At 39.2% G+C, this 11,218-nt stretch overlaps 1 protein-coding gene across 2 annotated transcripts in view; it reads left to right on the top strand.

Annotated features, from left to right (window-relative positions):
• The window catches only part of SNX27 (sorting nexin family member 27), a 64,154-nt gene that overhangs the window by 16,332 nt on the left and 36,604 nt on the right, over positions 1-11,218 (top strand). For both annotated transcript variants that reach the window (XM_011973528.1, XM_011973529.1), the window contains exons 2-4: positions 5,606-5,798; positions 8,144-8,208; positions 9,478-9,582. In XM_011973528.1, the coding sequence (XP_011828918.1) occupies positions 5,606-5,798; positions 8,144-8,208; positions 9,478-9,582 (363 nt within the window). The remainder of the gene's footprint in view (positions 1-5,605; positions 5,799-8,143; positions 8,209-9,477; positions 9,583-11,218) is intronic.

Raw genomic sequence — 11,218 nt, 5'->3', positions numbered from 1 at the left:
AAGTAGCTGGGATTACAGGCATGTGCCACCATGCCTGGCTAATTTTGTATTTTTAGTAGAGACGGGGTTTCTCCATGTTGGTCAGGCTGGTCTTAAACTCCTGACCTCAGGTGATCGCCTGCCTCGGCCTCCCAAAGTGCTGGGATTACAGGTGTGAGCCACCGCACCCAGCCTGTTTTTTGTTTGTTTTTTTGTTTTTGCGTTTTTGTCCTGTAGTATTTAACTGAATGTCAGGCATCATGTGTAGAATAATAGTAGAGATGACTGAAGTAAATAGTGTTTGACCTTGGAAATGGGCAATGCTCTTCTGTTAGGGAATTTAGTCAGTTAAGCTGGGCTTGGATTTTGCTATAGCTATCATTACCTTTACTGTGCCATAGGCCTTAAGTTTCTCTGGCCATGGTTTGCTATTGCCTTGTGCTTAGAGTGAGGGCTGGGGTTCTGGAAGTTTTAAAATATTTATTTATTTATTTATTTTTTGAGACAAGCTCTCCTATCTCTCAGACTGGATGCAGTTGTACAATAATGGCTCTCTGCAGCCTTGGCTTCCTGGCTTAAGCATTCCTCCAGCCTCAGCCTACCAAGTAGCTGGGACCACAAGCACACGTCACCACATCTGGCTAATTTTTTTTTACTTTTTGTAGAGACAGAGTCCCACCATTTTGCCCAGGCTAGTCTCAAAATTCTGGGCTCAAGTGATCCTCCTGCCTTGGCCTCCCAAAGTGCTGGGATTATAGACAAGAGCCACTGTGCTCAGCCTGTAGGGTTTTTTTTTTTTTAGATGGAGTCTTGCTCTGTCACCAGGCTGGAGTGCAGTGGTGCAATCTCGGCTCACTGCAACCTCTACTTCCCGGGTTCAAGTGATTCTCCTGCTTCACTCTCTCGAGTAGTTGGGACTACAGGCCTGCACCACCACGCCCAGCTAATTTTTGTATTTTTAGTAGAGTGAGGTTTCAGCATGTTGGCCAGGATAGTCTTGATCTCTTGACCTCGTGATCCGCCTGTCTTGGCCTTCCAAAGTGCTGGGATTACAGGTGTAAACTATGGTGCTCAGCCGGCCCTGGAGGGTTTTTTTCAGTGTTTTGTCCTTAGACTTTCAGCCACCTGTGCATACCAGTGCCACAGAGAAGTTGTGTCTTTGCATTCTTACCCCTCTGCTACTGGTAGACTGCTCTTGCTTTTACTTGGGCTAGACTCATGGTAGAGGTAGATGTTGTGTAGTTCACCCTTAGGCTTAGGCAGAGTCTGTGTCTGTGTGTCCTAATTCTTTTCCCTTCCTTCTTATTTTAGCCAAACTCGGCCTTGTATCTGTGGTTAGTCTTGGGAAAGAGTTTCCTGTCCCTCCCTCAGCTATAGCAGACCTCTGCTTGGTAACAGTGGAGGAACCTGGGCCTAATATGGTTTCCTACCTCTCCCCACGGGTATAGAGTATTTTACTTTTACTCCTTCCCCAGAAGAAGTGGATCTTTGCCTGTGCACTCTGACTGAGAGGGTTTACTGCCTGTCTTATCCTGTTTTTGCTGCTGTAATAGAATAACACAGATTGTAGGTAATTTATAAAGAAAAGAGATTATTTGGCTCACAGTTCTAGAGCCTGGGAAGTCTAATATCAAGGGGCCACATCTGGTGAAGGCCTTTTTGTTGTGTTACAACATGGAGGAAGGCATTCCTAGGTAAGGAAGTGCGTGTGAGACAGAGAGAAAAGGGGGCCCAAACTCCTGAGATAAATAACCCACTGCCTCAATCATGACATTAATCATGAGAGTTTTGCCATTACCTCTTTTTTTTTTTTTTTGAGACACAGTCTCGCTCTGTCGCCCAGGCTGGAGTGCAGTGGCAGGATCTCAGCTCACTGCAAGCTCCGCCTCCCGGGTTCCCGCCATTCTCCTGCCTCAGCCTACCGAGTAGCTGGGACTACAGGTGCCCGCCACCACACCCGGCTAATTTTTTTTGTATTTTTAGTAGAGATGGGGTTTCACCGTGTTAACCAGGATGGTCTCGATCTCCTGACCTCGTGATCTGCCCACCTCGACCTCCCAAAGTGGAGAGTGTTGCCATTACCTCTTAAAAATCCCACTTCTTAATACACTTCTTAATCCCTCTTCTTAATGCATGATAGCTGCTTAATATCCTTATCCACTGATTCTTTTGTGTTGGTAATTTCTGAGCCTGTTTCTACTGACTAATTTTTATCCTGGTCATAGGTCAAATTTTCATGCTTTTTTATATGTCTAGTAATTTTTGATTGGATATTGTATATTGTGAATGCAGTGTTATTGGGTTGCTAGATTTTGTTATATTTCTTCAAAGAGTGTTGGATTTTTTTTTTTTTTTCTGGCATACAGTTAAGCTACCTAAAGATTACTTTGGTCCTTTTTAGTTTTGTTTTTAAGCTCTTTTTGAGTAGTTTAGAGTACGTTTTACTCTAGAACCAATTTGGCTCCACTCCTAAAGCATGGTCTTTTTGAGTTCCCTTCTGAATTCCATGCAGATTTAGGGAGGTTTCTTTATTCTGGCTGGAGGGAAGTTGAGTGATTCTGTAACCTGCGTGAACTCTGGGAATTGTTTATTTACCACTCCCGGCTTATAATAGTTTTTTTCTTAGATTGTTATTCAGTCAAAATTCAAGGGAACTTAATAAAGATTTCTGGAGCTGTCTTGCTTTAGCTCCCTCTTGCATGCTTAGTCCTGCAAATTCTAGCTGCTTTGGCCTCCTTGAACTTTAGTCTCTGTTTATTCAACTCAGTGAAGTTGCCAAACTCTGTTTGGGTAACCCTCCCTGAGCTGCAGTTTAGGAGTTACCTCTAGGCAGAAAGCTGAGATGATGTTAGGGCTCATCGGCTCATCTTGTTTGCTTCCCTTTTCTCGGGGATCACAATTCTTAGCTGCCTGTTGTCCAGTGTCTGAAAATAGTTGTTACCTATATTGTGTCCAGTTTTCTGGTTGTATTTAATGGGAGGTTAATTGCCACCTGGAAGTCCACAGATTGTTCTGTAAACGGAGAATATTTTTATTTAGGGATAATTTGATTAAAAATTGATTTTAAATATTTTTGACTTTAAAAGAAATGCCAATGGAACTTTACTTCATATTATATAGAGGAATAAGTTCCAGATGGATTAAGGACTTAAATGACAAAACAAAAAATTAAAAGCTCTTAGTGAAAATATTCACAAAAATATTGGTGAATAGCTTATTGATCTTGGGAGTAGAAAAAGTTTCTTAAGACACAAAAAATGTTGGTTATAAAAAGATTGATAAATTGGACTCTTTCTAGAATTTAAAAAACCTTAAATAGAGTGAAAAGACCAATGACAGGCCAGGTGCAGTGGCTCACGCCTGTAATCCCAGCACTTTGGGAGGCCGAGGTGGGCGGATCACGAGGTCAAGAGATCAAGACCATCCTGGCTAACATGGTGAAACCCTGTCTCTACTGAAAATACAAAAAAATTAGCCAGCCATGGTGGTGGGTGTCTGGAGTCCCAGCTACTTGGGAGGCAGAGGCAGGAGAATGGTGTGAACCTGGGGGGCAGAGCTTGCAGTGAGCAGACATCATGCCACTGCACTCCAGCCTGGGCAACAGAGCGAGACTCTGTCTCAAAAAAAAAAAAAAAGACCAGTGACAAACTGCAAGAAGATATTCACAATACACACAAATGAAATATTGTGTCAATATGTGAACTCCATAAATCAGTAAGAAAAGCAAAAAAACTTAATATGAAGGTAGGCAAAACGCATGAGTAGGTACTTTACAAAAAATGACACTCACATGATCAATAAGTATATGAAGAGTTATTCAACATCATTAGTAATTAGGGAAATGTAAATTAGGATCACAGTAAGAAATCTTTTCACACCAATTCCATTGGCAAAATTAAGAGGATCTTTTTATATATTGCTGAAGGAGAATAAATTGGTACAACCACTTTAGCTTACATTTTGGCATTATCTCCTGAGGTTGAATATGCATATAGCTCTGCAGTTCACTCAGGGTTATACTCAGAAGAATATCTTTTGCATGTACATCAGGAGGCATTTATACAAATGTTAACAGCAGCATTGTTCATGGTAGCTAAAATCCAGAAACAACCCGAGTGCTCATGAGTGGAAGAACAGATTGAAAACAAACGTGCAACTATGATATATTCACACAACAAAATGCTGTATGCAGCAGAGTATACCACAAAGACATGTAATGTTGTGATGAGACTGTAGTATAATATTAAGTGAAAAAAGTAAATCCTTTAAAGTCTCGTTCATCTTGATACTCTATTTTTATAAAACCAAAATACCTTTAAAATTAAAATATAAAAATTTAAGGATTATATATAAATGCGAAAAAATATAAAAAGAAAAGCAAGGGAATCATGAACATGGTTGGATATGATAACTTTTTGGGGTCAGAGAAACGGATATAGGGATGTGGGATAGAGGAGGCAGAGACTATATGCTTTGAATTAAATTATTTTCAAGGTCTTAGCTTTGCTTTTATTTTGCTTTTCACATTATCTGTTTACTAACAAAAATTCCACTGTTGCTTAAATCACTTGGTTTTTTTGAGACTGTCTCCTTCTGTTGTCCAGGCTGGAGTGTAGTGGCAGGATCGTGGTTCAGTGCTTCCTCTGCCTACTGGATTCAAACAATCCTCCCACCTTAGCCTCCTGGGACTACAGGCGCATGCCACCATGCCCAGCTACATTTTTGTATTTTTTTGTAGAGACAGGGTTTTGCCATGTTGCTCAGGCTGGTCTCGAACTCTTGGACTCGAGCAATCTGGCCGCCTATCAGCCTCCCAAAGTGCGCTGGAATTACAGATGTGAGCCACCGTGCCCAGGCGCTTAAGTCATTTTTTAGGCCTTTTCTTTGGAATCAACTTTAGAGCCAGTTTAGGCCACACACAAGTATCCGTTACATTGCTTTATAATCAACCCTAGGTTTTCAGCTCCCTTCAAATTTGCTTGCTTATTCACTCACTATATTTACCACATTGGCTTCAAATGACTTTTAACTTTCTAAAAATAAAATCCACCCTTAAAAACTGGTAATTGCCTGTGAAGTTATTTAAAAGTATGCTAGAGGTCATTCTAATAGCAAAAATAAGATCACGCTCCTCCTGCTGGGTGCGGTGGTTCAAGGTGGGTGGATCACCTGAGGTCAAGAGATCGAGACCAGCCTGGCCAACATGGTGAAACCCCTTCTCTACTAAAAATACAAAAATTAGCCAGGTGTGGTGGCGGATGCCTGTAATCCCAACTATTCAGGAGGCTGAGGCAGAAGAATCGCTTGAACCCAGGAGGCGGAGGTTACAGTGAGCCGAGATCATGCCACTGCACTCCAGCCCGGGCAACAGAGTGAGACTCCGTCTCAAAAAAACCCCAAAAAACAAAAAGAACATCATGCTCCTTTTGAAAAGGGGATAGTCCTTTTTTATACATACAACTTTATACATGTTTGTCGAAAGTAAGTCTTTAAAGTGACCTTGAATATAGTTTTTGTTAAATGCATAGTAGAATGCATCTAACCAATATCATCTAAGCGTGACGAGATGATTCCGTGATTTAATTTGTATTAAGTATGCTTTTCTTTTGTTCTTCTCCTTCACCAGGTATATAATGTTTACATGGCAGGGAGGCAGCTGTGTTCTAAGCGGTACCGGGAGTTTGCTATCCTACACCAGAACCTGAAGAGAGAGTTTGCCAACTTTACATTTCCCCGACTCCCGGGGAAGTGGCCATTTTCATTATCAGAACAACAACTAGATGCCCGACGTCGGGGACTGGAAGAATATCTAGAAAAAGGTAATCCAAACCATCAAACTCTACTATATGGAGTAGACATAGGTTCTAGATATGCAGCTTCTAAACTGCATAGCTGAATTTCCGGAAACTCAATAGTGAACGTAAGTCAGGTTTCTGACTAAGTATTGAACAATCTGAACTTTGAAGGCAAAACTGAAATGTCCAGTACAGTGATCAGTAGCCTGTTTTATTGGTTTGTTTAATGCTTAACAACAACAACAAAGTGAATGTTTAGTTTTTGATGCATTTGGTGATGCCTAATGGACTTTTTTTTTTTTTTTTTTTTTTTTTAGACGGAGTCTTGCTCTATCACCAGGCTGGAGTGCAGTGGCACGATGTCGGCTCACTGCATCCTCCGCCTCCTGGGTTCAAGCAATTCTCCTGTCTCAGCCTCCTGAGTAGCTGAGACTATAGGCACACGCCACCACACCCAGCTAATTTTTATATTTTTAGTGGAGACGGGGTTTCACCATGTTGATCAGGATGGTCTCGATATCTTGACCTCGTGATCCATCAGCCTCTGCCTCCCAAAGTACTGGGATTACATGGACCTTTATTTTTAGGGTTATATTATCTGCCAGCAAACACATATATACTCAGCAATATGCTGAATTGATTTGGGAACTAAGTGGGCAATATTAAGACATTTTTAATATTTAAGACATTTTTTATTAAAATGATTCTTGGCTTACTGGTGTATCCTACCTGAAAACTTTATTCATTTTACAGATATTCATAGATAGGTTTGCTGAGTTGTAGGTAATCTAGAGTGCCCTTGTTCTAAGCAGGCTAAACGTAGATACTAATACTTCGGTATTGAATTTTTTGTTTTTTTTTGTTTTGAGACAGAATCTTGCTCTGTTGCCCAGGCTAGAGTGCAGTGGCATGATCTTGGCTCACTGCAACCTCTGCCTTCCAGGTTCAAGCAGTTCTCCTGCCTCGGCCTCCCAAGTAGCTGGGACTACAGAAGCGCACCACCATGCCCAGCTAATTTTTGTATTTTTAGTAGAGACGGGGTTTCCCCATGTTGGCCAAGCTGGTCTCGAACTCCTAACCTCAGGCGATCTGCCCACCTTGGCCTCCCAAAGTACTGGGATTACAGGCATGAACCACTGCACCTGGCCCTGTATTGAAATGTACTTGTTATCTCAGCGCCTCCAAATGATACATCAGGAGTCTGTGGATGTGGATGGTGAAACATTTGTCTAGAGGCGTGAGCCACTGCACCTGGCCCTGTATTGAAATGTGCTTGTTATCTCGGTGCCTCCAAATGATACGTCAGGAGTCTGTGGATGTGGATGGTGAAACATTTGTCTAGAAAGGCAGGGAAATGACACAGATCTCTTCAATAAGAAGCTCATCTTGTGGCTCAGGGAAGAGACCTTTCCTTGCTACATTATAGAGTTATATTATTTGGTAGCTGTTCAGTAGGTTTTTCACTAAAATACTAGTTTATAGAATAACAGTCTTACATGATATTTAGTCATTCTGTTTCCTTGTAACTAACTGACCTAGTTGAATCTTTTAAAAACTTTTGTAGGGAGCCTTAGTCATGAAGAGAAACCATTTTCCCCATAGAAGGTAATGGAACTTCCTTACCTGTTTTTAGCTTTTTCTAACAGGGACTGGCCTCTCTGAACAAAGCCCTTGGGAAATGAGAAAGGGTACAATTTTTAAAAATCAAATGAAGTAAAGTCACCAGTTTAATTTACCATTCTCATGAGAGTGTCAGGAAATTAACTTTCTTAAATTTAGAGGATTAGCTACCTACCTTACCTGCCTGCTTGCTTTCCTATCCCACCCATCCCCAGCCAGCTTTTTTTTTTTTTTGGTTGTTGTTTTGAAGCTAAAGTCAGTAAGGTGAAATGATATGAATTCTTAATTACCTACCCTAGTTTTCCCAAAATGGCTTTTAATTTTTGTGGTTCTCTGACTGGCCTGTTTTTAGGCCAAATAAATATTTTTCCTTTAGTAGTTCAATTTTATATTTGGTTTATTCCTAATTAATCTTCCCTTACCACTGCCTCTTTACCCCATGTTCTGTTGTTCTAGCTTGTTAATAGGTCACACAAGACTGCAAAGTTATATTTACTGAACTTTTATTTCTCTTTTCTGGTTATGTTTAATATTTTTAGCGAGCTACATCTTTATATTTTCTATTATTTCTTTGTTCTGATCATATTTAGATGAATGTTTGTCATGCCTTAAAATCTTGTATGCTGGGCATGGTGTGCTGCCTCATTATTGCCTGCTATTGATGATTTAAACTTAAACTTTGATATGTCTTTGACTTTATATTCTTGATTTTAAGGCCTTATGCCGGATTTTATCTTTATTTTCTACAGTGTGTTCAATACGAGTAATTGGTGAGAGTGACATCATGCAGGAATTCCTATCAGAATCCGATGAGGTAGGTGAATATCTCCTTTAGTGATTGTTTTCCTCTTGGCTCCTTGTGGGGGAAAATAAGTTAAAGGTATTGATTATGGGTTAAATTTCCATAAGCTCTCCAAAGGACTCTGTTTTTTCTACTTCCATTTTATATGTATCCTACTTATTTATCCTTTAAGACCTAGGTCCACTTTCTCTTTGAAGTGCCAAGTCCACTTTCTCTTTGAAGCCATCCCTGATGAGTTTTCATCAATTTTTCATTCCACCAAAAGCTTTTGCAATTAGTTCCATTCAATGATCACTTGTTGCTGTCTCATTCTCTAATTTTTGTACATGTAATCAGATTATCGCTTTATATTTTTAGCTTACAAGAGTGTGAGCAACCTGTAGGTAAGAGCTAAATCTTGACCATCTTTATATTCCCAGTTCCTTACCACAGCGTCAAGCATGTTGTAGGTGCTTAATAAATAATAATTGAATAGAAGAGAGAATATTTAATGCTAATATAGTAGTGTGTTATCCACTACTTATTTTATATGCATATGCCTTGTTTTCCCAACTAGATTATAAATTTCTTATAGGCAAGGGCTTATAATAAAGCAATGCTTATGATTGTTTTAGGCAATGAATAGTACTTTTTAAAAAGTGGTACTTTTTTAAAAGGTCAAAAATTACAAGGTTAGAGGAATGTGTTAATCATCAAAAGCAGTGTGTTAATCATCAAAAGCAGTAAGAGGAGAGTAAGAATTGTTTACCTTTTGCTAGAATAAAATTGGGCATCACGCTAACTTTGAAAGGAAAAATGGATGAGACTCAGTTATCCATTTTTTCTTTTAACAATCTCCTAGTTATTTCAGGGTTCAGAAAGAAACTTAGTATATCTCTTGATCCAGTCTGTATGCCTGACCATTAATACCAGAGAATGTACATCAAAACTACTGCTTTCAGTTATCTTCTCCTCTCATTTGTGAATTCTGAATGGGGAGACGGAAGCGAATCAAAAATCTCATCTGTGTTTGACCTAGACTGTTTCACGCAAGTTTCCTGTTTTGAAATGTGAACACGTTGGCTTCAACATGTTTCTTTCCTTCCTGCTTATCTTAAAGGTTAACTTCCGCTGCAGCCCTGAAGTCAGCTTTAAGACTTGTAAATGTATTGACTTTTTTCCCGTTTTCATTGGAACTCACTTACTCTCTACCATGTTTTAGGTTGTTGTCTAGCTAGCTTGTTACAGGGAGAGTGAAGATATACTGGGCCATAAATTCTTTCTCTATGTCTTTTCCCCCAGAACTACAATGGTGTGTCTGACGTAGAGCTGAGAGTAGCATTACCAGATGGAACAACGGTTACAGTCAGGGTTAAAAAGAACAGTACTACAGACCAAGTATATCAGGTAAATTAAATGAACACGTAGACTTGACATTGGATGATGTGAAGCTAAGGAAGATAGATTAAATGAGTCAATAAAGTGCTTGGGTGTCTGGCACATAATCAGTTTATTAAATGTTAGCTACTATTATTATTATTAATGTGAAAGTACTTTGCCCTCCCTTAAAAGAAAGGTACGGTAAATATCCCAGGTTGTAGTAGTTGTGATTAACCCCTCCTTTTTTTTGGAGATGGAGTGTTGCTCTGTCACCCAGGCTGGAGTGCAGTGGTGTGATCTCGGCTCACTGCAACCTCTGCCTCCTGGGTTCAAGCGATTCTCCTGCCTCAGCCTCCTGAGTAGCTGGGACTACAGGCGCCTACCACCATGCCCGGCTAATTTTTGTATTTTTAGTAGAGACATGGTCTCACCATGTTGGCCAGGATGGTCTTGATCTCCTGACCTCGTGAGCCGCCCTCCTCGGCCTCCCAAAGTGCTGGGATTATAGCAACCCCTCCTTTTTTGATTGTAAAAAAACTATAACACACATGAAAACAGAATAGTATAATAAATCTCCATATAGTAATCATTTATATTTAATAATTATCAAGATTTTGCCACATTTGCCTTATGTATATCTTTTTTCTTTTCCTTTAAGTACTTAAAAGCAAATCCCATGTTATTGGACCTGTGTGTACTTTAGTATGCATCTTCTTACAAAACCACAGTGCCATTATCAAACCTTAAAAATTAGCACTATTGCCTTGGTATTGCCTAATAACTACTCCATAGTCACAATTTTCCAATTGTCTAAAAATGATTTTTTACATTTGGTTTGTTAAAATCTGAATCTAAACAAGGTCCTTAGATCACATTTGATTTTTATGTTTGTTTTAGTATAGGACAGTCCCCACTTCTCCCCATTTTTTTTTCATGCCATTGTTTTGTTGCAGAAATGGGTCAGTGCCTTGTGGAATGACCTGCATTCTGAATGTGTCTGTTTGTTTGCTGGTGATGTCATTTAATATGTCCTTCTATGTCTCTGTATTTTCTATACATGGAAGTTTGCTCTAGAGGCTCAATTAGATTCAGATTCTGCTTTTTTGATAAAACTTCATAATTGGTCCTGTATACTTTATATTGCTTCTCAACAACAAGTACACAATACTGGGTTATCCCATTTTAGTGGTACTAAGGTTAACCAGTAGGTTTAGGTGGTGAAATCTGATCTTTTCATTGTAAAATTCACCACTGATCTTTCATCAAATGAATCTACCCATTGATGATTATTGCCTTAACCAGTGATTTCATTAAAGGTTACAAAGTGCTGATTTTCTAATCCTCATTTCTTCACACCACTTAGCTAGAATTCTTCTGAAAATGACTTTTCCTTGTCAACTAATGCTACTAATTATCTCAAAATAGATAATTTCCCACAGTTTGTGAGAAAGACAGGATATGTATTTAAGCCTTTCCTTTGCTGATTTTCAGAGTAAATATATAATTATATATAAGTATAATTATGTGTTAATAATATATAAGGTATATTACATATTAAATAATATATACTTGTCAACTAATGCTACTAATTATCTCAAAATAGATAATTTCCCACAGTTTGTGAGAAAGACAGGATATGTATTTAAGCCTTTCCTTTGCTGAT

This window comes from Mandrillus leucophaeus, unplaced genomic scaffold, assembly GCF_000951045.1.
Source record: "Mandrillus leucophaeus isolate KB7577 unplaced genomic scaffold, Mleu.le_1.0 Scaffold139, whole genome shotgun sequence".
Taxonomy (NCBI): domain Eukaryota; kingdom Metazoa; phylum Chordata; class Mammalia; order Primates; family Cercopithecidae; genus Mandrillus; species Mandrillus leucophaeus.
The sequence above is the reverse complement of the archived record's forward strand: the minus strand, read 5'-3'. Positions and strand labels throughout refer to the sequence as shown.